This window comes from Myotis yumanensis, unplaced genomic scaffold (genome assembly GCF_028538775.1).
Source record: "Myotis yumanensis isolate MYYU_CA2020_CCGP unplaced genomic scaffold, mMyoYum1.0.hap1 SCAF_22, whole genome shotgun sequence".
Classification (NCBI taxonomy): Eukaryota; Metazoa; Chordata; class Mammalia; order Chiroptera; family Vespertilionidae; genus Myotis; species Myotis yumanensis.
This window is the reverse complement of record NW_027223773.1, coordinates 1,021,671-1,049,415: the sequence shown is the minus strand read 5'-3', so window position 1 is coordinate 1,049,415 and position 27,745 is coordinate 1,021,671. Positions and strand designations below refer to the sequence as shown.

The 27,745-nt window shown below is 59.7% G+C and overlaps 1 protein-coding gene across 1 annotated transcript; it reads right to left on the bottom strand.

The window, feature by feature from the left end:
• Nucleotides 1-27,745, bottom strand: KIF14 (kinesin family member 14). The gene is made up of 32 exons (XM_070401377.1): nt 27,710-27,745; nt 25,706-26,181; nt 25,419-25,474; nt 24,655-25,328; nt 22,924-23,178; nt 21,872-21,959; nt 21,003-21,101; nt 20,094-20,146; nt 19,591-19,621; nt 19,023-19,130; nt 17,898-18,014; nt 17,250-17,365; nt 16,417-16,589; nt 15,777-15,924; nt 15,448-15,511; nt 14,977-15,161; nt 13,916-14,018; nt 12,804-12,964; nt 12,309-12,456; nt 11,683-11,835; nt 10,159-10,285; nt 9,424-9,517; nt 9,028-9,166; nt 7,550-7,644; nt 5,617-5,711; nt 5,269-5,490; nt 4,912-5,096; nt 4,218-4,376; nt 3,425-3,547; nt 2,033-2,107; nt 1,211-1,349; nt 1-678 (listed from the first exon to the last, which is right to left on the bottom strand). Exons 2-32 carry the CDS (start codon nt 26,082-26,084, stop codon nt 344-346), a joined length of 4,899 nt encoding a protein of 1,632 aa, XP_070257478.1. The 5' UTR covers nt 26,085-26,181; nt 27,710-27,745; the 3' UTR covers nt 1-343.

The window sequence follows — 27,745 nt, the reverse complement described above, 5'->3', positions numbered from 1 at the left end:
AGAAGGTAGCGGTCCCCCGGGTCTCCGCTCGTCAGAAGCGTCGCCGTCTCAGACAGGCTCACAGGCAAGCAGACAGGCACCAGCGTCTGAGGCTCAGGGAGAGCTCGAGGCGACGGGGATGCTCCTGGGCCCAGCTGTTCACCACGTCCCAGCGTGTCCGTCGGCGCCCGTCACTTCCCAGGCCGCCGGCCCCAGAACCACAGCCCATCGGGCCTGCCCGCCCAGCCCAGCGAGGCCAGCACCCGGTGTGGGTTTCTGGGAGATATTCACGCCGCTGTCTCGCTTCCTACCTTCTCCCGCGTGAGCGAACGGCCCGCCCCCGCCCTCTGCACGGCCTTCGCCTTCACACCCACTGGGTCCCGCTGGGCGCGCGCTCCCCTGAGCTCCGCGGGGGCCGGGAGGGCAGCGCACAGACGCGCTTGGGGACGCCTCTCCCCGCGGCGGGGCCGGTCCTGCTCGCCCCGGGCGGCCGGCGGCCCGCTCTGCTGTTCTGAGGACACGTGTCCCAGGGTTCCGACGGGTCGGGTCTGTCCTCGGCCTCGAAGCAGAGGAGGAGGGACTTGGCCGCCGATGTCAGGTCCCCACGGCTCTGGGCACAGCTGTCGGCGCCACCGCCCCCGGCCAAGACGCAGACCCTCTCCACGCAGGTCCTGAGGGCGCCCCCATCGCCGCAGCGTCCTGGGCAGGAGAGGAGAGAGTCACTCACCCTGTGGCCCCATCGTGACCATTCTAACCGGTCGACATGATCAGCTCGACTGCTCAAGAAGCAGGTGGGTTTTTGTGGGTTTTTTTCTTAAATATATTTTTATTGATGTCAGAGAGGAAGGGAGAAGGAGAGACAAACACCATGATGAGAGAGAATCACGGATCGGCTGCCTCCTGCACCCCCCACTGGGGATGGAGCCCACAACCTGGGCCTGTGCCCTTGACCCGAATTGAACCCGGGACCCTTCAGTCCGCAGGCCGACGCTCTATCCACTGAGCCACACCGGCCGCCTAGGGCAGGTGGGTGTTTGTAAGGACTGAGCTTTTCCGGCGGAAGCACTTGGGTGTTGAGTGGGGATCAGTCACACGGTTCCCATGTCGGTGATTAATGTCGAGAAGCAGCATTCGGGGGGTGTGGTTAACAAGTTAGACGAGTGAAGAGGTGCCACGACCCCTTTAACTACGAGATCCTGATGAGAACTGCCCCTCCCGCCGGAGCACATACCTCTCAGGGCAGAAACGACTGCTTCAATGGTTTGCTCCAAGCAGCGCGTTAAATTCAGTATTTCCGGGGCGCGATCAGCCATTTCCCTCACGGCTCCGCCTCCGGGAGGTTCTCCCTGCGCTCGCGTGCGGGGGCTTTCCTGTGGGAATGAAGCCCGTGTTGGTGAGAACAGGGACGGGCCCCGTTTCCTCCCCCCCCGCCCCAGCAAGACCAACCCGGTGAGAACAGGTGCGGTTCCCGAAGGAGGAAGAATTCTCATCTCATTTTAAACCCAAGCCAATCGCCCTGTTACAGGAAAACGGAATAAAACAATAGAACCACTGCCACCCAACGTCACGAAAGGTGAATGTATAAAATCCTTAAGAGTTTAATTTTGTTTTATTTAAATAAAAAAATGTCAAGCCACAAACACGTCTCTCTTTTCACACACTGATTATGCGTACACCTGTTATGCTCTCCATTCACCCGTGGCGTGAACATGCCTCGTTTATATATTTCTGCTCACGTGTGACACGGGAGTAACATACTCTGCCTGCTCCCTTGTGCCTTCGCCTCCGAGCACACGGATCGGGAAACACAGGTTGACAGCCCGTAACGACTCTCCCAGCAAAGCTGAGCCCAGGGCGGCCGGACACAGAGCTCGCGCCTGCGGGCCCACGTCCACGCCACGCTCACCCGCCACGGAGCTGACATCACCACATCGGGCGACGCGCCAGCGTGGGGTCACCCGGCGAAGCGTCAGAACGGAAATCGGCGTGACCGACGGGGACCCGGGGGACGACACACACAACAACACAGAGAAGCCACGGAGCCCGCGCTTACGGTTCTCCACTCGGCAAAGATGGTTTCCAGGCACCGGATCAGTACCTCGGCCTTCGCACGCAGCTGCTGGGCCGCCTGGAGGGAGAGGTCAGGCTGTGTGTTATGCATGCGATTCTCCGGAAGCAGGAACCCCGAGGACTCCAGGGACCAGGCGGGAAAGGCGGTCCGGCCGGGAGGTCAGAGACCAGCCCGGTGACCGGGACTACAATTCAGCGGCGAGAGCGGCCGGAGCTCCGGCCCCCTGACCGGCTCCGCAGGAGAGCGGGAGGCGGAGACGGTCTAACAAGCGTTAGGACAAGACCCCAGGACAGACGCGTCTCTGGAACTCAGTTGGGACTGGAGCTTCCCTCTCCCGAGCCCTCTGTTCCCCGTCGTGACCTCAGCAAGGACACCGGTGCCTAAACAATCACCCAGGAAACCCACGGAGTGACGTGCTGGGCTGGGCCCCGAGCGGACGGAACAGACCACCGGGCTCGGGCGCTGGACAGGACCAGCCCAGGGACCCCACCTCGCCAAGTGGGGGGCTCAGAAATGCCGAGCTCGCACCCTGAGCCCCAGGTGTGATCGCACGGCAGGTCAGAGCCGGCGTCAGAGCACCGAGCAACGGTCAGCGAGTGCTGAGAGGGACCCCAGGGGTGAACACAGGCCCCAGTCGCCCCAGCCCCCTCGGCCGCCCCGAGACGGCACGGGTGGGGCTCTGATGTCAGGGCCGAGGGGGAGGAGGCGGATTTCGGGAAGTCGCGCGAGTCCTCGTGGCTTCTGTGTCTCGTGTGAGATCATCCATGTGAACCCGGCAAACACCTCGCTCAGGGCAGCGATGCACCCGTACGGGCCGCTTGCACTCGTAAGTGGAAAAGCAGAGACCGAGGCAAAGGGGAGAGGAGCCGGAAAGGGACCAGCAGGTGTCGCTGCCGCTCCACCGGCCGAGGGTCCACCCGCGGGATTCCGCCCGGACCAGCCCAGCACTGACCAGAGGCCACAGGGACGTGTGCTCCCAGCAGCCTTTCAACAGAACACAGTCGAACACATTCAAACACATGGGTGTGTAACCACCTAATTCATGGAGTCACACACACACACACACACACACACACACACACAAGTCAATGTGGCCCAGCCCGCGTGGCTCAGTGGCTGAGCGTCGACCTATGAACCAGGAGGTCACCGTTCGATCCCCCGTCAGGGCACAGGCCCGGGTTGTGGGCTCGATCTCCAGTGAGGGGCGTGCAGGAGGCAGCCAATCAGTGATTCTCTCGTCATTGATGTTCCCCTCTCTCTCTCTCTCTCTCTCTCTGTCGCTCTCCCTTCCTCTCTGACATCAATAAAAATATATTTTTAAAAAACCACCCTGAGGCACCGCCTGGGACCCCCTAGAACCTCTCACCCCGTTACCTCGCTCTGGGGGTGCTGCCCTGAGAGCTCGCGCCGCAGCTCGTCCGCCCGCTCGAGTCCGGAGTCGATGAGAAGCCTCAGCCCGGCGCCGACTCCGTCCCACAGGGCGTCCACGAGATCCTCCTGGAAAAGTGCGGAGGCCTTAACTGGCAAACTCAGGTTTTCGATTTTTTACAAATAATTAAGTAACTATTGTCATAGCTCCTGCTTATTGCGGGAATACATTCCGAGTTCGTTCCATTCAATGGAAGCTGGACCCAACTAGCAGCCCATCGGGAAGCAAACGGGCAGGTCGGTCACCGAGCATCAGACACCAGCTGGGGACACAATGTTGTCCGAGCAGAGGGACCCCGATACTGTGTCCACAGCCAGAGGGGCCTCTATACTATGTCCACAGCCAGAGGGACCCCGATACTGTGTCCACAGCCAGAGGGGCCTCGATACTGTGTGTCCACAGCCGGGGGCCTGAGCCAGCTGACACAGACGCCCTAGAACCAGAGTCCCTCCCGGCTGACCGGCTGCGTGACCCTCACGGTAACCGCTGTCCCCAAACGAAAGGACGGAGAGGTGCAGGGAGGACTCAGCAGCCTGCGGGTGGCACGCGCACCAGCGTAGACGGAAACCCCCCAGCTCTCCTCCCACACGACTCAGCACAGGCCGTTCTACCGTGAGAGCCGTCACGCTCAGCCGTGCTGGGCCAGGAGCCTCTCCCGCCCGGGTGCGGCCTCCGGGAGCTGTCGCCCCTCCCCTACGCGCCCCTCCCCTGCGCGCCCCTCCCCTGCGCGCCCCTCACCTGCGCGTCGGCGCCCCCGTAAGCCCCGGGGTCCAGGAGACGCAGCCTGCTCCCGCTCAGCACCGCCAGCTGCCCCGCACACGCCACAGCCTGTCGGACGGCCTGGGCGGCTCTGCTCTGCGCGTCTGTCACCATCGACGGGATGTCTGAGGAGCAGCCCTGCCCGGCGACAGGGACCCGTTTGTCAGATGCACGAGGTGCAGGAGCAGGAGGAGAAGAAAGGACAGACCAGACGGGGAGGGAACCACGCTCTGTGCCCGAAACAGCAGCGCCTCCGTCTCAGAGCGAGACAGGCGGCCCCCAACCCCCGGGACAGGGACTAGGACACGGAGGCCTCTGGGGTCGCACACGGGTGACGAGAGAGGACGACACGGAGGCTCTTTGCCCTTGAACTTTTCCGGCCTCGACAGCCGCCCGGCAGGCTTCCCTAAGGGCAGCCGAGGGTCGGGGTTTGGTCTCTCACTGCCGCTCGGCTGCCTCTAAAACCTGGGAGCCCATCGGCCTGCCCCCCCCCCCCCCCTCTCTCTCTCTCTCTCTGTTTCTGCCACAGACCAGCCTCAGCCACACCCTCTCCACGCTCAGGCCCGAGTCGCCCGCAGGGCCTGGTCCCCAGCTCGGCCCCCGCCCCGCCCACGGGGAAGGTCGCAGACACTGAGCGAACGCCTCCCTCCCCGCCATCGGCACGCGGACTGACCTGCAGGAACATCTGCACGAAGCCACCCAGCTTCTCCACCTCCTGCCGCAGCTCCTCTCCCAGCCGTGCCTCGCGGGGCCCGGGCGGGGCGTCCCCCGGCCAGAGCGGGGCCAGCACCGCGAGCTGCCCGAAGGCGCAGGCCACCTGCACCGCCCGCGCCTGGGCCGCGCGGTCCGCAGAGAACACTGAGAGGAAGGAGGAGGATGGGAAGGCCTCTCCCAGGAGAGAAGCTGGCTCCACGCCACCCGCACCTTCACCCGCCGGGAACGCGTGCGGCTGTGACGACAGCCGATCAGAGGGAAGCGCCCGCATAGGAAAGAACCTGGGGGGGGGGGGGGGGCGGGGGGGGCTGCTTACAGTCGTCAGGGCTGTCCTCGTCCTGGGCGGCGTGGGCCTGCGAGATGGCCAGCAGCCCCCCGTGCACCCGCAGGAGGCTGTCCACCAGGCCGTCCGCCACCGTCTCCTCCTCGCCGCTCCGCCCGAGGACGGCCAGGGACGAGCCGATCAGCTCTCTGCAGATCCCGGGGAGGGAGGACTCCGCGGAGCTGGAGCCCAGGGAGCCGGGCTTCTCCCCCGAGCCTGTGCCGACAGAAGACAGCCCTCAGCCCGGGCCCGGCACCACAGCTCCACGGCCGTGCACCCCGAGCGCGTCCCTCACCCCCGGCACCGGGTCACGCGGGACGAGGATGGCTGACGACCACACACCTGAGGAGCGAGAGGAGGGCAGACTCGGAGCCGCGTGGGCCTGGATGTCGTGCAAGTAGCCGGAGACCCTGCGGTTCTTCACCAAACTCCTGCTCCTGCGGACAGACGAGCCAGAGGCGGTCGGTGACCCGCCCTCGAGCGGCATCATTCGCTCAGGTTCCATCCGGGGCCAAGCCCTGGGCTCCCCGTGAGGGTTCCCCGTCCCAGGCGCGTCCAGGCACAAGGTCATGGAGTGACCAGGACAGGCCCACGCGTGCAGAGGACCACGCCGAGCACGGGCTCTGGGCTCAGCCACTGGACGTGCCCAGGGAGAGAGAAACGGGGCAAGTGACCACAGCAAGCTGAGTATTGGGAGCCCAGCACGCGGGAGCTCGGGCGCAGGCGGCCACGGAGGCGGAGGGCCCAGGCCCCGGCGTGGAGCGAGCGGGGAGGCGGCCGCACCGAGGGAGGCGTGGGGGGGAAGCTGTGCTGACGCGGAGAACGCCATGTGGGTGGGGACAGCACGTGGGCGGCGAGGCAGAGGCCAGGACGGGCTGGCCGCCACGTCACTCATCGGGGAGGGTTGTAAGCGGGGAGCTGGTCTGGGAACGGAGCTCTGCGTGGAAAGCTCAGGCCCCGCAGGGAGGTGGAGGGAGTGGCTGCTCCGCCGTGTCTCCTGCTGCCCCTGCCCCTCAGCCAGCAGACCCTGGGCCTCTCCCTGGGTGAGGGCACTGGCTGTCCAGCTGCCCTGCTGTCCTGACTGCCCTGCGAAAGCCCCGTCTCCTCCCGGCCACTCGCCCGTCACCTTCTAACGCCAATGGCAGCCCCCGGGGAGCAACACAACAGCTCGAGCTGTGACCCCGACCCCCACCCAGCAGACTCTTCGACGTCTTTTCCTAACAGAACTCCGGCGGCTCTGCCCGCGCAGAGCAAACACTGCTCGTGGGGAAGGTGGTTAAACAAAGGCACTGGCCCTGCCACAGCCCGTTCCCCACGTACGCCCATGGGCCCTGCGCACCCACAGGGACAGGGCGGGAAGACAGGCAGTGCCCGTGCTCGGGGGCGAGGGAGACGGGCGTGTGAGCACAGGGATCCAGACCAGGAAACCGGCCCTTCGCCTCCATCTGGGCGAACGACGTCTAAACTGAATCAGGAAAACGCCCATCACGCCCCTTCCTGGGACGGCCACTCAGGTCCGGCAAGTCCCGCGTGCGACTGTCACGGGCGCGGCGGGATTTACAGGCGGCCGCGCTCTATTTCACTCGGCCGGGGCCTGTCGGGCGGCCACGCAATTAAGAAGCTGTCAGGGCCCGTCGCTTGTCACTCGGGGCGGCCGGGCGCCGGCGGCTCGGCCATAAACATCCCACAAGGCTGAGCCTCACTCCAAGGTCTCGGCCCGAGAGCCGCTCACTCCCTCCAGACGCCCCCCCTAAATCACAGACGCTCTCAGGAGGGTCTCCGCTGGAGGAACAGCCGGCCTCCGAGCCTCAGGACACGGGAGCGAGCGCAGTGCTGACTTTTCAGCAACGACTGAAACCTCCCTCGATTCCCTCATGGTTAACCTGCTGGTCAGCAGGGGCCGCGGCGTGAATCGCCGACACTCATCAGGCTGCTGATTTCTCTGAAAACAAGGACGTGAGCCCCGGCCGGTGTGGCTCAGTGGACAGAGCGCCGGCCCTCGGACTGCAGGGTCTCGGGTTCGAATCCCGTCAAGGGCACGTTCCTGCACATACCTGCGGGTTCCCCGGACCCGGTCAGGGCTCGTGTGGGAGGCAACCCATCAATGTGTCTCTCTCAGCGTGTCTCTCCTCCTCCCTTCAACTCTCTCTAAAAATCAATGGGAAAAATATCCTCGGGTGAGGACTGAACCAAAAATAAAATGAATAAAATGAAAAATAAGGAAGCGATCCGGACGTGCCCCCGGAGCCAGCGGGCCCGGAGCAGCGAGGCCTACCTCCTCCTGGAGAACGAGGCAGCGGGCGCGTCGGTGAGGTCGGGCTCCCACTCGTCCTCGGGGTCACAGAAGAGGTCCTCGCACTGGCAGTTACTCTGGGAGAAAGAAAACAGACGGTTTCTGCTTGTTATGAACTTCAATACGTGGCTGCACTTTATTTTACTTTTTATTATTATTTGTTTAATCTGTGTTTCTATTGATTTCAGAGAGGAAGGGAGAGGGAGAGAGAGAGAAACACCGATGATGAGAGAGAATCATTTGATCGGCTGCCTCCTGCACGCCTCCCACTGGCAATTGAGCCCGAAACCCAGGCGTGTGCCCTTGACCGGAACCGAACCCGGGACCCTTCAGTCCGCAGGCCGACTCCTCCAGCCCGCGGTCCGGGACCTGAGCCCGCCGCCTGGCCCCACTCGCGGGGATCTGACCCCGCCTGGCCCCGGGCGAGGGCTCGGTGAGTATCTGTGTGGGTTTGCCTCATTAGCATGGCATCCGGGGTTCTCACAGCTGTGATCGCACTGAGATTGGCTTGTGGTTCTCTTCTGAGTCATCTGTTCCGGTTTTGTGGTTTTCGTTTGATTTTAATCGATTATTCTCGTGTCGGAGGGCAGCCGGGACAGGACGCCTGCCTTCTCGATGCTCTGGGACCGTTCACGGGATCTGTCTGTCTGGAAGGTCTGGAGGTTCGAAAGCACTTCCTCGTGAAACCGACTGGGGTCCCCACCTTTTTGCGCGCCCCCCCCCCCCCCCCCCGCCTTTAATTTTTGAGGCTTCTTGACTGACTTTCCGGTGTGTTGCCGGTTACTCAGCTTTCATAACTCTTCTTTCACCAGAAAGGCTTCTCTTCCTGGAGAATGACCACACTTATCGGCACAGCTTCACGTGGGACACGACCTCAAAGGCCCTGTGGTCTTTGCTGAGAGGCCGCCCGCACCTCGAGTCCCGGTTCCCCTTCCCAGACCCGGCGCCCGCGTGCGCTGACCTCCGCCTCGTCCGCGACGGCTTTCCCGCTCGCTGGCTTTCCTTTGCTCCGTGTCCCGATTCCTAGGCTGACCACACACTTTTCCCACAAGGAAACAGTCAAACCCTCCGACTCATACAAATGAAAACAAACCGGTCAAATAGGTGAGGGGCAATATTTCTGGTAGCAAATTGTGAGAATACAAGTGTGATTTAAAAAATTCGTATTTGGGGTATGATTTTAGAAGACAGAAGACAGAAAGTAAGATATTGAAAACAAGTAGGGCCCGGCCAGCGTGACTCAGTGGTTGAGCGCTGACCTAGGAACCAGGAGGTCACGGTTCGATTCCCGGTCAGGGCACATGCCCGGGTTTCGGGCTCCATCCCTAGTCGGGGGATGTGCAGGAGGCAGCCGGTCCATGATGCTCTCTCATCATGGATGTTTCTCTCTCCCTCTCCCTTCCTCTCTGACATCAATATAAACATATTTTTAAAACAGTGTAGAGAGAGAGTCATAGCACGTGAACCTCCTCGAGCTCCTTCAGGGCCGCCAGCTTGGACTCAAACTTCTCCAGGCTCCAGAGGGTGGACACGCCGAGCCGCAGGTTCCGCACCCGGACCCGGGGGCCAGGGCCACCCCCTCTGTCGGGCGCCTCGTGTCTGAAACACACCAGAGGGAAAGGCCATCTTAAGACACACGTGCCCGTCACTCACACGAGAGCTTCTGCACCAGAGGCCCCTCCTCCAGCACGGGGCCCAGAGGAAACCCTTAGGGCTCAGCATGCTGTGGCCGTCACCACCATGGGCAGGTGTGCGTCCTCAGAGGAACTAAAGCACTGTCATCGTTTCTAAAGGGACACAGAGGTGAACTCTGCAAACCCAGAGCTGCTTTTCAACCCCGACCACCAAGGGCTCACCTGCCAAACACGTACTGCCTCTGGGAGCGGCCGCTGAGGGCATTGGCCTCCTGGATCATGAGGGAGAGCTTCAGGGAGCCCCAGCTCGTCGGGACTGGAAGCGAGCACACGGGGAGTCAGTGCACACGCACATGCACACACACACACACACACACACACACACAGCTCGTCGGGACTGGAAGCGAGCACACGGGGAGTCAGTGCACACACACATGCATGCATGCACACAGACACACACACAGCTCGTCGGGACTGGAATCGAGCACACGGGGAGTCAGTGCACACGCACATGCATGCATGCACACAGACACACGCGCACACACATGCACGCACACTCTAGCAATCCCCCCTGGGGAGGACAGGCCTGGGAAAGTCATTCGCTTAATGATTTAGCCCTGGCAGGTGATGCTCAGTGGTTAGAGTGTCGACCTTCTCACCAAAGGGTCATGGGTTCAATTCTGGGTCAAGGGCATGTACCTGGTTGCAGGTTCAATCCCCAGACCTGGTTGTGGCATGTGTGGGAGGCAACCAGTCGATGTGTCTCTCTCACATCGATGTTTCCCTTCCTGTCTCCTTCCCTCCCTCCCTCCCTTCCATTCTCTCTAAAAAATAAAATAAGATGAAATGAGTGGCTTTAACCCCACGTCACAGCGGTGAGGGTGGCGTCTGAGGAGCTCTCCTCCGGCCCGTGCTGCGTGCACAGGGGGCCGCGAAGCGCTGACCGCCCGCACTCACCCGGGGGAGCCCTGTCCCTGCTGCCCTGGTTCTGCTGCAGCGCCTGCACCTCCTGAGCGATTTTTTGCTTCTCGGCTTCCAGGGCCTCCAGGATCCTCGTGTGGCGGATGCTGTGGTCTTCCAGAGCCTGGGCCGTGCATCGCGGGGCCACGCGTGTGCATGTGGGAGAGAGAACACGGAGGTGGGCCGCGGAACACGCTGCCATTACGGCTCAGCTCGCAGGGCGTGTTCCAGTCAGCACAGGAGGCTACCGGGAACTTACGACACGTCTTTAAGGAATGCCTTCCCCCCAAAAAACGTCATTAGGGCTTTAATTACATGGGTTAGTCTTTCTCTTTCCACTGACAGGAGTTAAAAACAAACAAAACACACACAAAACAGCGCTCAAGCAGCCCACGTTCAATGCCTTTGAAAACCTCACTGGACACCATCAGCCTGTGACCGCCGACTAACGCTGTTCTCAAGATTTAAGCAGTTCTGCTTTTCCTCCTAAAACCCTCGAGTTTGGGCCCTCGGTGTCCTCGAGCTGACCCCTGAGGAGTGACCGCCACGTCACCACCGTGTCCACACTTGGGGCCACTGGGGTGTTAGCTCCCAGCGCCACCCCCACCGCAATCTTGGAAAAGAAATAAAACGGCCCTGAGAGTGACGCTGTGACATTAAGCCCTGATTCTCCCCCAACAGCCCGGCTTCTCCCCCGACAGCCCAGCTTCTCCCGACAGCCCGGCTTCTCCCCGACAGCCCGGCTTCTCCCCCGACAGCCCGGCTTCTCCCCCGACAGCCCGGCTTCTCCCGCGACAGCCCCGCTTCTCCCCCGACAGCCCGGCTTCTCCCCCGACAGCCCGGCTTCTCCACCCACAGCCCGGCTTCTCCCGCGACAGCCCGGCTTCTCCCCCAAGAGCCCGGCTTCTCCCCCGACAGCCCTGATTCTCCCCCAAGAGCCCGGCTTCTCCCCCGACAGCCCGGCTTCTCCACCCACAGCCCGGCTTCTCCCGCGACAGCCCCGCTTCTCCCCCGACAGCCCGGCTTCTCCCCCGACAGCCCTGATTCTCCCCCAAGAGCCCGGCTTCTCCCCCGACAGCCCGGCTTCTCCACCCACAGCCCGGCTTCTCCCGCGACAGCCCGGCTTCTCCCCCAAGAGCCCGGCTTCTCCCCCGACAGCCCTGATTCTCCCCCAAGAGCCCGGCTTCTCCCCCGACAGCCCGGCTTCTCCACCCACAGCCCGGCTTCTCCCCCGACAGCCCGGCTTCTCCACCCACAGCCCGGCTTCTCCCGCGACAGCCCCGCTTCTCCCCCGATAGCCCGGCTTCTCCCCCGACAGCCCGGCTTCTCCCCCGACAGCCCAGCTTCTCCCCCGACAGCCCTGATTCTCCCCTGACAGCCCTGATTCTCCCCCGACAGCCCGGCTTCTCCCCCGACAGCCCTGATTCTCCCCCGACAGCCCTGATTCTCCCCCGACAGCCCGGCTTCTCCCCCGACAGCCCGGCTTCTCCACCCACAGCCCCGCGCGGCCGGGAGAGTCACCTGCTGGGCCGCCAGCCTCTCCAGCTGCAGGCGCCTCCGGTTGGCCTGCACCTCCTGCTCCAGCCGCTGCTTCGCCCTCTCCAGCTCCTCGATGCGGAGATGTGCCTTCTGGTTACTCATCTCCTGCAGCCTCTTCCGCTGAGACTCTTCTTTCTTTAAAGAACAATCATAAGTGAATAATAAATAAGTGACCAGGGCCAACCTGCAAGCCCTTCTCCAAGGGCCCCTCCTTTCACCGGAGCAGGAGAGACGGACGCGCCGGGAGGAGAGCTGGCCCGGAGCACCCCTGCCTCACAGGCCCGACGGGTCTGACCACGAACGGACACCCCTGGTCAACCCCTCCCCGCGGGGCCCTGGGGACGCGGGCCCACGGATGGCGCCGGGAGCCGGGCTCACGCGGCTGGAGGGCCCCGTGGCCTCCCCATCGCTGACCCAGCCCCTCTGGAGGGCGTCACTGGGTGCTTCCAACATCAGGGTTCAGATCAGCAGGTGGACAGGGAGGCCTCCGGGGAGTACCCAGCAGGGGGCGGGCCAGAGCCAACACTCAGCCCAGAGAGGCTCCTGGTCTGGCCGGCAGCCACCTGTCGCTCAGGGAGCCGCCCAGGGGAGGAGGCCGCCCGCCGTACCAGCTCGGCCTGCAGGGCCTCGATCCTGCCCTCGAAGGCGGCTCTCTGCGAGGACAGCTCCTGCTCCGCCACCTCCTTGGCCACCTGGATGCCCTGCAGCATCTCCTGCTTCGCCCTCAGCTGCGCCTCCTGGATCTCCGCCTCCAGCCTGCGAAGGACCGAAACCCGCGGTGCAACCCGGGCCTGTGCCCTCGACCGGGAATCGAACCCGGGACCCTCCAGTCCACAGGCCAAGGCTCTACCCACGGAGCCACACCGGCCAGGGCAGGGTTTTCTCCCTTAGCACTTTACATGCAGCGCTACTCTGTATCATCTCAGGTGCACGGCGCCGTGGTCAGAGGGTCATAACCACAGCAGCTCTGAATCGTGTTCAAATGTTTCCCATTGAACAAAACCTTCAGTCTCGAAACTCCCCTCCCGGGAGCCCTCCCCCTGCAGCTCTCCTCCCCCCCCACAGCCCCCCCAAACTCACTGCTTCAGGCCCACGACACTCACTGCGATCGCTGGGCCACCAGCCACTCGTTCTTGGCGAACTCGAAGTCCTTCGGGCCCTCGCCGGCCGGGGCGCCTCCCCCGGGCGGCCTTGTCCCGCTCCGGACCTCCGCCGGGTGGTTGAACCTGAAGTAATGGTCTCCCCCGAGCACCACGCGGTCGCCCTACGGCACACACAGCGACCGCTGCAGGGGCGTCCGGACCGCACAGGCGCCCGGGACAGACCCCTGCTCAGCGGCTCAGGACGGTAGGTGTGATTCACGAGAAACACGGGTCAGAGCAACTGGCGTCCATCCGGCACTTTCTACCCCCGAGAACAGCACGGGGCCTTCTGCACGTGTCACTTCCCAGATGTGTCACAACCACCCCCGAGACACGTGGCTGCCGACGTCAGGAATGAGGAGCCTGGACCACAGACTCAATGAGGGCCCTCGGGGAGCCTCTCCCTGCAGACACTGTGCTGAGAGCTGGACACACACAAAAGAGAAAAAGTCCAGCCGGCGTGGCTCAGGGGTTGAGGGCGGACCTATGACCCAGGAGGTCATGGTTCGATTCCCGGTCAGGGCACAGGCCCGGGTCACGGGCTCCATCCCCAGTGTGGGGCGTGCAGGAGGCAGCCGATCCATGATTCCCTCTCATCACTGATCTCTCTCTCTCTCTCCCTTCCTCTCTGAAGTCAATCAAAATATATTTTTTAAAAAAACAACTTGCACATGAATCACTTCCCGACACTGAGGGATGTAGGTGAGCCTGCGTCACGGGGCGCCCGCAGGCCTGTTCCCCGGATGATCATCACGGTGATCTCTCCGGTGTCTGGGCCCGGGCAATGCACAGCCAGCCCATTCACCAGCTTTTCAAAATCACCGGGCAGAGGACAGAGGGCAAAGGGCAAAGGGCAAAGGGCAGGGCCAGGGCGCCACCCGTCCGGCCTGGGGACACACGATGAGAACAGTGGGCAGCTCGCCCGGTCCCCCCACAGCCACACGGCTCTTGTCTTTGCACGAAGGAGGCGGTTCATGAACACACAGGGGAGGGCGTTTTCAGACTGAAACGCAGACACGTGAACGGCCCGCCCGGAGCCCCGCGCCTTCGCCCGCCAGACGGCGCCCGCTTACGTGGTGCAACACCGTGGGCCCCAACACGTGCGTCCCGTTCACGTAGGTCCTGGCCTCCCCGACGGGGGCGATGCTCACGGTCCCGTCGACGTGGCTGATGGTGCTGTGGGGAGGGAGACACCGTTACGCTCCGGGCAGAGGACGGCGTAGGAGGAGGGGACACGGGACAAGCCGTCCTGTCGGGGTCACTCCTTCGGGGTGAAGGTCCAGATCAACGCGTGACAATAACAGAATTCGCTCACTTGCCTCCAAGCGGACTTTGGGTTTCGGTGGAAAAGCCTGGCCCCCCAGCAAGCACACCCTCCGCAGGGAGGAAGATGTGCATTGTGGGTATTTTGATCACAACTGCTTTTGAAAAAGGGCCCCCTCCCCCGCCCCAAAGAAAACAGAGAAAAATCCAGGGAAAAGCACAGTAAAATACTGATGGTGGTTTCCCTCTAAATGGAACAGATGGACAGTGTTCTTGTGTCCTGCTTTCCTAACGTTCCAGGTTTGTGAGGGAGTGTGTTAATAAGGGGACAGATAAGGAACGTTTTCCTGGCGTGAGAGTGGGGGGAGCGGGGAGATAAAAGCCCCTGGCTGAGCCGGCCGGCGTGGCTCCGTGGTTGAGCGTCGACCTAGGAACCAGGAGGTCACAGTTCGATTCCCGGTCAGGGCACATGCCGGAGTTGCTGACTCAGTCCCCAGTGTGAGGCGTGCAGGAGGCAGCCGATCCATGATCCTCTCTCATCGTGGATGTTTCTCTCTCTCTCTCCCTCTCCCTTCCTCTCTGAAATCAATACAAATATATATCTTTTAAAAGCACCTTTCATTCAGAGAACGGGAAAGAAACCCAGACTGCAAGCCGTCTTTGGACTAACAGGATGGAAAAGGGGGGAGAGGCCGCCCCACAGTGGGGACGAGTCTGTATGATCACGGAGCACTCCGCGTCGCTCCTCCCGGTAAAAGACGCCCCGGGAGGATCACGCCAAGGATTCAGGGCACACGTGTGCCTCCCGTGAGCGGATCGGTCACCCGCAGACAACGGCCAGGGGCCCTCGATTCAGAGAAGGCTGACCTACCAGTGCTCGTCGGCCACCAGCGCCCCGGACAGCTGGATGTCGGGGCGGGAGGTGGGGCCGCGCTTCCCGACCGCGGTGGTGCCCTCCCGGATCACGTACAGCAGCGTCTCCGACAGCTGCGGGTCCTCGCTCAGGTTGACCAGGTTCGGCAGGCGGTTGTCCACTTGGAAGGTGATTCCTGCTTTCTGAAGCCGGAGGGAGGAGAGACCGTGGTCACAGCGTGACTGTGAGATGGGCTTGAAGTGAGCGGTCCTGGTGAAAGGCTCCTCTCCACCCAACGGCTCTCAGTTAAGGTCCTTAATTTCTCCGTGGGACGTCCCAGCGACGGCCTGATGCCCCTCACATTCCAAGTGTCACCCTGACCTCCACACGGCTTTACACAAACCCTCTCTGGGCCCTGCTTCCTGCAGGGCCAGCTCGGACTCGACAAGTTTAATCTGCGCTTTGTTGGTGCCCTTCTCTGACTCCTACCTGTAACTCCTTGATTTCGTGATGTTTTCTTTGTTCGGCCTGTTCAAATTTTTCTTTCCACGCTCTTTCCAAAAACAAACAGAATTCAGAGTTTAAAATACATCCACATATATATGATTACCAATCAACAGACAATCAACAAAGATTATGAAACCACTTGAGATTGAATGAGATGGCCTGGGGGTGGGCAGCAGCACACCTGGGAGTGCGGGGGACAGGAAGGGTGAGGCTGCACCGTCCAGGCCCCGCCCCCCATCTGACCCCGCCCCCCCAGCCCCTGGTCCTGCAGCCCGTGGTCCCGCCCAGCCCTGGGCCCCCCGCCCCCTCACCTCTGCATCTCCACCATCGCTCGCTCCTGCTCGTGCAGCTTCATTCGCAAGGATGTGATTTCCTGCCGACAGAGCCGGTACCGCTCAGGGTCGACGTTCTGACGGCTTCTTTGAGCAGCTTTCAGCTTCTCAATTTCTGCTTTCAACTCTAAATATTGATAAGAAGACGCCCGACTGATGCGGAATCATCTCCGCGGTCAGCGTGGCCCTCCAATTCCCACTGCGCTTGGGAGTTTTAAATTTTCCTAAGGGAGCCGAAACCGGTTTGGCTCAGTGGATAGAGCATCAGCCTGTGGACTGAAAGGTCCCAGGTTCGATTCCGGCCAAGGGCATGGACCTTGGTTGCAGGCACATCCCCAGTAGGGGGTGTGCAGGAGGCAGCTGGTCGATGTTTCTCTCTCATCGATGTTTCTAACTCTCTATCTCTCTCCCTTCCTCTCTGTAAAAAACCAATAAAATATATTTTTTTAAAAAATTTTTTTCCTAAGGGAACCGGGATCTTTGCAGAATCGAGGCCACTGCCCCTGCGGTGCCTCCACGCCTGCCTCCCCGGCCCTGCCCGGAAGCGCTCCCGGGTCCAGGAGCCTGCCCTCCCGGGTAGGAGAGCATGGTGTCCAAGCGGCGCAGGGGAGGCGCTCACCGCGGATGAGCTGGGCGCTCGCGTCCTCGTTCACCCGGGCCCGGTTGACGATGCTGCGCGCCTGGCTTGCGTAGCGCAGGGTGCTCAGCGTCTCCTCCAGGCTGCTGGCCGCCGGGCTCACCGTGGCGATCATGGCCGTCTTGGAGTTGCCGCCCAGGCTTTCCTTCAGCAGCCTGCGGCGGGGGGCGGTGAGGGGCAGGGTCAGCCTCCGCCTCGGCCCCGCAGCCCCCAGCAGCAGCCATCTCCCCATCTCCCCCCCCATCTCCCCGAGACCGCACAGAGCGGACCGCACAGAGCGCGCGCCCAGCCGGGACAGGGGCGCCGGGCGCGGGGCGTGGTCTCCCCACGCGGGTCCTCCCCGGGCCTGCAGCTGTGCTTCCATCTCCTGGACGCCGTCTTCTCTGTTTCTCTTATTTCAGAAGCAACAACCCGTGCACAGGCCTTAAAACACGCTTAACTCCCACGCGTTTCCTAGGCTACCGCTCCCCGCCGCACAGGGAGCCACTTCGGGGAAGACACTCCACGTCTGGGTCACCCATTTCTGGGGCCACCACGACCCTAGAGGGGGAAGAGCTCAACAAACACTGAAAATGTCCAGGGGCCCTGGCTCAGCGGATTGAGCGGACGGAAGGGTCCCGGGTTCGAGTCCCGGTCGGGGCACAGGCCCGGGTTGCAGGCTCCCTCCCCAGTAGGGGGCGTGCAGGATGCAGCCGATCCATGATCCTCTCTCATCATGAATGTTTCTCTCTCTCTCCCTCTCCCTTCCTCTCTGACATCAATAAAAATATATTTTTAAAAAATAATGTAGAAAATAAAGTTCGAAAGACACTTGCCAGGTCAGGACGGACTCCCGGTAGGGAATGAACGCTCTCCGGCGGCCCCCGTGCTCCGCCAGCGCCGAGATGACCTTGCCCAGGGTCAGCAGGGACTTGTTGATGCTCACGCCCTCCTGTGGAGGGAGAGACCCGTGAAGGTCAGGTCGCTGCTCAGCGCAGGTCGACGCCACGCTCCCCTCCACACACTCCCAGCTTCCTGGCGACTCCCAGCCTGGAAAGTGACCACAACCAAACAGGGGGCCTCCGGACGCCCCAGCAGTGCAGGCTGTAAGCTGCGGGGGGGGGGGGGGGGGGGGGGGGGGGGGGGAGGGCTTCTGGTTGTTGTGGAGCACGTTTCCCTGGTAACCTCCTAAACATAAGGCCCGGGAGCAAGCCCCGCCCCCTGGGATAAGCCCCTCCCCCTGGAGCAAGCCCCGCCCCCTGGGATAAGCCCCTCCCCCGGGAACAAGCCCCTCCCCCTGGGAGCAAGCCCCTCCCCCTGGGGACAAGCCCCTCCCCTGGGAACAAGCCCCTCCCCCAGGGACAAGTCCCTCCCCCGGGAACAAGCCCCACCCCAGGTATAAGCCCCGCCCCTGGGAACAAGCCCCTCCCCCAGGGACAAGCCCCTCCCCCGAGAGCAAGCCCCTCCCCCGGGAGGCCCGTCACCCTCAGCTGCTGCCCGCTGGTGCCCGCCAGCCCCTGGCGCTCGCTGCCCGCCAGGTCCACCAGGCTGATGCGGCTGGTCACCGTGTGGTCGTGCTCCTCCCCGTCCACCAGCTCCGTCTGTGGCAAAAGGGGGTTCACATGACGCGGCGTCAGTCCCCTGGGCCTCGCCCCGGGGGGAGCCTGCGGGAGGGGAGCTGTGAGGACCCGGGGCGCCCGCCTGTTCCTGAAGCCGAGCGACCCTCCTTGGACCTGCGATGGTGGGTCACTCAGCTGCGAACGCGCAGAGCGGTGCGCGGACGGTGCCAAAAGGAAAGAAGCGACTCGAAAGGGACAGAAATTCACAGCTTTTACCATAAGCAGGTGAGCAGCTTGACAGCGTGTGAAGGTGCCATTCATCCCAGCAGGGAAGTGGCAACGGGCTTAAAAGCAGCAGCAGGAGCCCTGGCCGGGCAGCTCGGGCCCTTAGAGCCTCGTCCCCAGACACCAGGGATGCGGGTTCTATCCCCGGTCGGAGCACAGACGAGAATCAACCAACGGACGAATGCATCAGCAGGGGAACAACGAGTTTATGTCTCTCTCTCTCTCTCTCTCTCTCTCTCACGGAAAAACAAACAAACAACAGCTCTTGGACTAAAAGCAACACCAACACCCAACGGTAAAGACTGGAGGAAGCGAGGTCTAGGGACGTCAGGCAGCCATGACAAATACTTCACACGGCGTGGCGGTCGCGATGAACGTGCTGCAGAGCTTGTAAACTCGTCCAGGCGGAACGGTCACTCCACTGAAACACGTTCCCCGAGATGTTTCATTGGAGCCCCGGGCCGATAGCTGAGTTATAAGAAATCTTTTACTTTCTGATGGGATTTTCCAAATACGGTCCGGTAATCCCCACGCGTTACTGAGAACACGTCACACGTTGATAGAACGCCCACGATATCACGGCAAATGAATAATAGGTATTATCGGTTTTTAAAACGGTGAGAAAAAACGTATCGCCATCTGCACCAAACCTGATCCAGTCGCCGCGTCTATTTCCTCAAACCCAACGGTGTCGGGCGTGTACACGGATGTCCTTTGACTGAAAGGAAAGGGAGGAGGCGCGTGAGGCGCGACGCGGGGTCCCACCTGGGTGCGGGTCAGCAGCAGCGTGAGCACCGAGTGCGAGCGGGAGCTCTTGTCGTTCATGCCGGTGGCCGCCGTGGCCCGCTGCTTGCTCCCCAGCTGCAGCCAGCCCTGCGGGGGAGAGAGGCCGGGCTGTGGGCGGGGGCCCCGGGGGCGAGGTCACCCGCACCTCCCGTGACCCCACGCCCGTCAGTTCGTAAAATGAAGCCACTCGTCCATGTCGACCGTGCAGTCACCTGTATGCCCACCGTCCGGTTGTGTCCATCCCCGATATCTGAGTCGGGAAATGATAACTTTTTTTTAAAAAAGTCTTTGTTGTTGTCTTACAAAGGTCCTCCTAGGAAATAATAACTTTAAAAGGCAACTGCTGTAACTCTACGCTGACGGGATTTAGTTTTAGTTCAGAAGAGAAATTCTCTTGAGTAAAGTTCAAGAAACAAAATCTGCTCGTGATAAGTGAACAAGGTTAACCGTTCCCCCCCTGCGACCAGCAGCCGAGGAGGATATTCTCATAGGCTCGTGGCCACGGTCACTCTCCAGGGGGAAGAAGGTGAGGGGCAGCCCCCCTTACCTGGATGTCAGAGTAAGAACCCACGGCGTTCCTGGTGGGAAGGGAAAAGACAGAGGCAGTTGGTTACGCTCTTGTTCTCGAACAGTAAGGAGGGAAGCCCCTGAAGGCCTCCACGTGACAACAATCCCAGTTTCCGTGACAACGTTCCCAGTTTCCATGACAACATTCCCAGTCTCCATCCCGGTCAGGGCACAGGCCCGGGCTGTGGGCTGGATCCCCAGCGTCAGGAGGCATCGGATCCGTGATCCTCTCTCATCACTGATGTTTCTCTCTCTCTCTCTCTCTCTCCCTCTCTGAAACCAATGAAAAATATTTTAAAAAACCGGAACTCTTACCATGAACTCATCTTACACCTCCTCCCCCGGCGGCTTAAGGAGCAGATACAAACCGCAGCGGAGAGGGACAGAGGGACACTCGGTGTAATTCATGGCCTGCGCCAGGCCCCACGGGTGCTGGGAAAGGTACAGACACACAGGAGAACACGCAGCGGACACGGGACTTACACGGCCAGAGCTTCGACATACGGCCCGGAGACGGGGTGCTCCCGGACCCTCAGCTGTGGAGCAAGCGGGAGCGGTGGTCAGCGCACGGCAGGGGGTCCGTGCAAAGGCAGTTCTCAGCAGCTTTTCCCCACACTCTGAGTTTCAGGTCAAGACATCTGCCTTCACTTGACCCAGGAATAAACATCAGGGTTCCCACGGAAACTACCTGTGAGGCACTAAAACCGCTCAAGCCCGGCTGCTGTGGCTCAGGGGTTGAGCGTCGACCTATGAACCCAGAGGTCATGGTTCGATCCCCAGTAGAGGGTGTGCAGGAGGCAACCAAACAATGAATCTCTCATCATTGATGTCTCTCTCTCTCTCTCTCTCTCTCCTCCCCCCCGCACCCTTCCTCTCTGAAATCAATAAAAATATATTCTAATAAATAAATAATAAAAAAATTAAAAACTTTACATTCTAACAGCATTTTCTTAAAAGCTTATGTATTTGTGAAATGTCCTACTTCACAGGAAATATTATCCATAGGATATCAGTTTGCCGAACGAATAACCCAGTGAAGAACAGTGCTATAACAATACCATTTTTGTGAGCTTCCACTGCCTTTTAGCTTTAGAGACGTGTTGGGATGGAGCGTTTAAGTGGTCCAACTATATCCTGGAACAAGTACCTTTTACACGATACTTGCTTAAAATAAAGAGCTTCAATTTAATAACTCATTTAATTTCCACTGGCGATAACGCTCAGCTTATTTACTAAATAACAATACAGTTCAACTGCAGCTCCCACGCACCTGCTATTACACAACAGTGTTTGGTAAGCATGTAAGCCCTACGTGTCACCTGGGGGACCCGTGGGGCCACAGGCATTCGTAAACACGGACACTGGGAATGAGCGACAGACGCTCTCACTCACCGCCTGCTTCCCCTGCCTGCCGTCGCCTCTGCCCACCAGCAGGTCGTGGATTTTTTCGTTATAAACTTCAAAGAAGCTCATTTCCAGGTGATACCTGACCTGGTAGGAGAGAAGCTCAGCCTGCAACTTACCTCCTAACGCCCTCCCGAGGTCTGCAACCTGTGCATCCGGCAGGGGCCTCCTGTCACCCTCCACCCTCCACCCTCCAGCTCCGGCTCCAAGCAGAGCAGACAGTCTACAGACCCCATTGCTCCCGCGTCCTCGCTTTCCAATCCCCGCACCCGCTGCCCTCCGCCTGGGTGCCCCGCCCGCTTCCCACCAGTAATGACCGTGTCCTTCAAAAGCCCAGCTGTCCCCCTGAGAAGACCTCCCCGCCGCCTACGATTCTCAGGCAGCCCCTCCTCATTCTGGGGCAGAGTTTCATGTATTAGCGCTTAATGGCGCGTTTCTCCCTTCCGCTCTCTGACCCACAGGGCCTGGGAGGTGAACTCCAAGCTCGCACATCAGCAGCTTCAGGCCCTAAGCTCGGGCCTGTGTCCTGCGGGGTCGGTGCGCCGCCGGCTGAGCGCAGAGACCCGCACAGCGGGGCCGGCTCCCTCCGGCTCCCTCCGTGGGACACAGCAGACGCGCCTCTTCCACCCTCCTCCTCTGCTGCCACCAGAAAGAACCGACTCCAGGCCGCAGCCCAGCCCCGCCCACCCCTGGGTCCTCGCCCACCCCTGGGCCCTCGCCCACCCCGGTGCCGAGGGAAGTTAGGGCCCGTCCCCCCCCCCCCGGGGGCTTCCTCGGTGGCCCTGACTCCCTCCGATGTCCACCCGCTTTGGCTGTCTTCTAGCCCAACACGAAGGCCTGCAGCCCCCGGCACCTACCTCCTGGGTTTGGTGTTTGGCCACTTGAGCAAATAGGTCTTCGCAGAATCTTGGGATGATTCCTGGTTCTTCACCGAATCCCATCATCCTACGTGAAGAGGGGAAGTCACACCAAGCAGGTCTTTAAAACTCTGTCGGGGGGCGGGGCCACGTGATCACCCCAAGTGGGCACGGGAATAAGGGGGTGAACTCGCTGGAGGGGCCACGTGAGGGCTGAAGGGAGGCGGCCAGGAGGCCCCGGAAGCTGAGAGGCTCGGACTGACTTGTGTGGTGTGGCAACAGAAAACAGTTCGCTTTCGGAGAACAAGAAAAACAGATTGATTTGCGTGACACGTATTCATTTGTGCAGGTATCCAGTGTCTGGTAGGTGAATGTTCAAGCAAAAATATTAACTTTTATTAAAATGTTCTATTATTTTATGTTAACGACGACTCGTTTATGTCAGCCCTTTGTATTCAGCGTGTCTCTATCGAAATAAACCCACGTTTCTATGAACATGGAAGCTTTTGTTTCTTTGCGGCCCACAGACACTTCAACCTTGTTCATCTGGCCCGAGTTAGCCTTTGCGTTTGACATGCTCGCTTTACAGTAAAACGGGGTCAATGACTCCTGGGCATAAACAGGAGCCGAGAGGTCCGGCAGCTGGACCAAGGGTGCGGGACTAGCGTGTACCCCGAGCAGACCTGAGCCCGGATCCCTGTGGTCTCAGAACCGTGTGCCATCGCCCTGGCCGGTGTGGCTCAGTGGATAGAGCGTCGGCCTGCGGACTCAAGGGTCCCGGGTTCGATTCTGGTCGGGGGCATGTGCCTTGGTTGCGGGCACACAACCGGTGGGGAGTGTGCAGGAGGCAGCTGATCGATGTTTCTCTCTCATCGATGTTTCTAACTCTCTAACCCTCTCCCTTCCTCTCTGTAAAAAATCAATAAAAAATAAAAACAATAAAAAAAAAAAGAACTGTGTGCCATCAATCAAGCCAGGCTGCCTCTCACGAAAGACACACACACACACACACACACACACACACCCAGAGCACCGTCTGCAGCCACACTCACGTGTACGACTTCCCGGAGCCCGTCTGCCCGTAAGCGAAGAGGCAGGCGTTGTAGCCCTCCAAGGCGCGGGCCAGGAGCGGGGCCGCCAGCGTCTGGTACACGGCGGCCTGGCTGGCGTAGCGCGGGTGGCACTCGTCGAAGGACCAGAAGGAGACGTCGTAGAGGAAGCTGTACGCCTGTCTCAGGTCCGGGTGCCGCACGGCGATCTCCTCCCCGTCCAGGAAGACCACCTGGGCCGCGTCCTCGTCCTTCTCTCTTCGAGAAGAAGTGCAAAGAAGAAGATCAAGTTACCGCCGATATTCTGAGGATGAAGACCTCAAAACTAGGTGAACGTAACACTCCTCCGGGCAGGATGAGGTTTCAGTTTTATGTGGAAAATAGAGAGCAGCCGGGCCGGCGTGGCTCAGGGGCTGAGCGTTGACCTGTGAGCCAGGAGGTCAGGGTTCGATTCCCGGTCAGGGCAGAGGCCCAGGTTGTGGGCTCCATCCCGTGTGGGGCGTGCGGGAGGCAGCCGATCCATGGTTCTCTCTCATCACTGATGTTTGTCTCTCATCACTGATGTTTCTGTCTCTCTCCCTCTCCCTTCCTGTCTCTGAAAACAATAAAAACATTAAAAAAAAAAAAGAAAGAAAAAAAGGAAAAAATGCAGACCAGCAAACATGATTATAATGTTTCCGAAACACAGTTCCCGGGGCTCCTGCCTCCTCTCCGGGGAAGATGGAGTTCCGGTTTCTCACTCGGAACGTGGACCCTCCTTTTACAGCATTTTCTTTTTTTTTTAATATATTTTATTGATTTTTTACAGAGAGGAAGGGAGAGGGATAGAGAGTTAGAAACATCGATGAGAGAGAAACATCGATCAGCTGCCTCCTGCACACCTCCTACTGGGGATGTGCCCGCAACCCAGGTACATGCCCTTGACCGGAATCGAACCTGGGACCCTTCAGTCCGCAGGCCGACGCTCTATCCACTGACCCACACCGGTCAGGGCCTTTTACAGCATTTTCCATCTTTCCCCTTTGCCTCTTGATCTCTCCCTTTTCCCCGCTTGCTGTGGTCTACCTGTCCGCTCCAGCTCAGATCTGGAAACTTACTTCTCATGTTTTATAAAGAAACTTCGGAGGCACAAGTCTATAGAAAGCGGGCAAGGTGGACACATATAACCCCAACAAGCCCAGCTGAACGTCTCTGGCTCCCCCTGCTGCTCCCGCTGCCCTGCAGGTCCCTCCTGCCCCCAGGCACCTCCCTCGGAGCCTCGGACCTTCCCGTCCACCCTCCGTCCACCTCGGACCTGGTGGGAATCTCTCACTGGCTCCAGGTCTGCAGGAGGCACTGGGTCCTGGTCTGGCCCTCGATATCCCTTTTTGCCCCCAGCTCTGTTTCAGATCAGAATTTATCCTGGAAACCACCCGGCCCATCCCCGGGGCACGGCCAGTCCCCTAAAATAATGGACGCACTACAACTCAACCCAAGTTTTCTCTATAAAAACGTCACTAAAATAAAATAAAATAAAATAAAATAAATAAGATAAAATAAAATAATAAAATAAAGTAAAATAAATAAAATAAAATAAAATAATAAAATAAAATAAATAAAATAAAATAATAAAATAAATAAAATAAAATAAATAAATAAAATAAAATAAAATAAATAAAACAAAATAAAATGTCACCAACAAGTGTGAGACGCACGAGCACCAGCCCCGCCTTCGGTTTCAAAGGTGTGACCTACCTCTTGCTGAAAGGCCTCACGCGGACCGCCACCGTCACCTGACTGTTCTCTGCTTTTAAGGGGTCCCTCTCTGTGGAGGCGCTCTGAGCCGCAGCCTCCTCCATGGGAGGGAGCGTATGCTCGTGTGACCCTTCCCTTTTATTTGCGAAAAGGGAGTGTTTGGGCTTCTGTTGACCTTGGGAGCTGGGCGTCCTGGGTCTCAGGGTGGACATCGCCGCGCTCTGAGGCTGAGGCGTGCCGTGCCGTGGGGTCCACGTGTGCCCTGCAGTGTGTTTCGCAGGCGTCCCTTTCCCTAAGCTTTCAAACTCATTTCTGCTTTTCGCAACATCCTCCCCAAGATTTCTGTGGTGCCAGCTTCCTGTTCCCGACGCTCGGATGTCCAACGGGCTCTGAAAGGGTTTCGTGGCCAAGCGTCCCAGTCGAGCCTCCTCAGCCTCTTTCTGGGGACGGATGGGCGTGCTGTGACTGAAGTACACACGTGTCACGCTGTCGTTTGCTCCCCTGAGGGCAGAAAATGTTCCTCTGTCTTTTTCATCGGCCACCAGGCCAGTGTCGCTGTCTTCAGGTGAGGGTGCAGACGATGCAACGGGGGAGTTTTTCTCGTTACTGACAATCCTTACCTTCCTACTGGTGTCCCGTGAAGCACCATCACTTGCTGCAGCCCCTCCCACGCTCTGTGTCGTTGAATCTGCTCTAGTTGTTGTCCGCCTGTCCACAGAATCTGCTCCAGCTGTTGTCAGCCTGTCCACGGAATCTGCTCTAGCTGGTGTCCGCCTGTCCACGGAATCTACTCTAGTTGTTGTCCACCTGTCCACAGAATCTGCTCCAGCTGGTGTCCGCCTGTCCACGGAATCTGCTCCAGCTGTTGCCTGCCTGTCCACGGAATCTGCTCCAGCTGTTGCCCGCCTGTCCACAGAATCTGCTCCAGCTGGTGTCCGCCTGTCCACGGAATCTGCTCCAGCTGTTGTCTGCCTGTCCACGGAATCTGCTCCAGCTGGTGTCCGCCTGTCCACAGAATCTGCTCCAGCTGGTGTCCGCCTGTCCACAGAACCTGCTCGGACGCAACGTTGTAACTTAAGACGAGTTTCTGTCTTTCTTTCAGATGACTCTCCCACCTCACTCCCAAGCAACGACGATTCTTTGTTCCTTGTAACTCTCCTCTGAAGGGTCAGTCTACCCGCAGGGTTAGGGGTCAGGGGCGTATCTCCAGGTGTCTTACAGGCGGAGATCACGTAGGTGCTGTTTATGTCTCTGAGTTTCCTTGCGGACCTCAGGAACGGGTCGTCGTTTTCACGCTCGGACACGTCCGAGCTGGACAGCTGCTTCCGGCTGCTCCCCAGGCCGAGGCCGTCCGGTGATGAGCTCCTCTGGGAAGCAGGAGCGCCGGGGAGGCCGCTGCTGTGCCCTCGCTGTGCTGTGTAGACTGACATGGCGGCAGCGAGTTACTCTTAAAAGGATGTCGCTGAAGACTCTAAGCTCTGCTCTGGATGCTCCTTTGACGCCCAGCCGATCCGTTTCCAAAAGTATCTGTTAAGTTACAAAAAAAAATTAGATTGCACAGACCACAAACAGGCTTCGAAGACATGAGGACCTTCCAGGACATTAGAATACGTTAGAATAAATGGCGACATCCGGCTCAGAACTGTTTCCAAGCAGCTCAGACAAATCCATGCCCTCGTAGAGCTGACGGTCATTATCTCACACGTTATTTACATTCCCTAATGCCAATGCTACGGATTCCAAAGACAAGACCCCTATTCTTAGTTCCTTAGTCCAGAAGGAATAGACACATCACCCTTACATCAGGTCAAAGGTGCCAAGGGACTTAAAAGATGTAAAAAGTGCATGTCGGCAAAGTGTTGGGGCTTTTTTAAGTACCCCCAGTTGGGGAAGCAGGGAGGGAGGGGGGTGAAAGGGAACCCTAGCTCCTAAATCAGAGACGGAGAAGCATTTTCGTAATACGTGTTGGGGAGATGTTACAAACAGGGATGCCTAGAGGGATATGGACAGAATGATTTCAAGCCACCGAGGCTGAATCGGTCAAAATCCAAACAAGACTCCCCATCAACAAATATGAAAAACAAAGCCATGGCCTTACAGGCTGGAAATGCTCAATATACAGGACGTCCCCGCCGGGTTCAAAGAGGAAGAGGCAGCCTGGCCGGCGGGGCTCAGTGGTTGAGCATCAACCTAGGAACCAGGAGGCCACAGTCTGATTTGCCGGTCAGGGCACATGCCCGGGTTGCAGCCTTAATCCCCAGTAGGGGAGGCAGATGATCAACGATTCTCTCATCACTGATGTTTCTCTTTCTCCATCTCTCTCTCTACCCCTCCCTTCCTCTCTGAAATCAATATATACATAGATAGATAGATAGATAGATAGATATAAATATAGATATAGATATATAGATATAGATATATAGATGTGTGCATAATATGCTAATTAGACCGGACGGCCTTCCAGACGACCTTCCGGACGAAGCCGTGGCCATCAGCCAGGGGAATTTCGAGCATCGGGCCTCCAATATATATATAAATTTTTTTTTTAAAGAACAAAAATGCAGAAGTTCATTTTTAAGGACGTCTTTTGGAAGTTCTAAATAAACAACAACACCCTGGGCATGAGCATCTCCGGGCAAGCTGTCCAGTCCAAGGACACGCCCTTCCTCCTATGCAGACACACGGAAGGCCAGCAAGTCCGCCGCCGGACACTCAGCTGCTCGCACCCACAGGTGGGCCCCGGTTGGGCGAGTTCTCCATCCGACGGGACGGACCCTCGGGAAAGCAGTCACCGCCCTGCCCAGCGTCCCCGCGGTTCTGGGCGTCGCTGGTCACTGCGATGAGACTGGACCGGAGCCTGAGGTCCGGCCGCCGGGTCCGTCCGTCCATCCTCCCTCCCACTCTCCCTCCCTCTCTCCGTGGAGGCCCGGAGCCGAGACCACCGCCCGCACCCCCACGACCGCACCCCCCCAGGGCCGCACCCACACACACGGCACCCCCACCTCGCACGCCCCCCACCGCCGAGAAGGCCCGACGCGGTGCCCGCGACACTCACCGCCCGCTTTCCCGGTGCCCACAATTTGAATGGGCG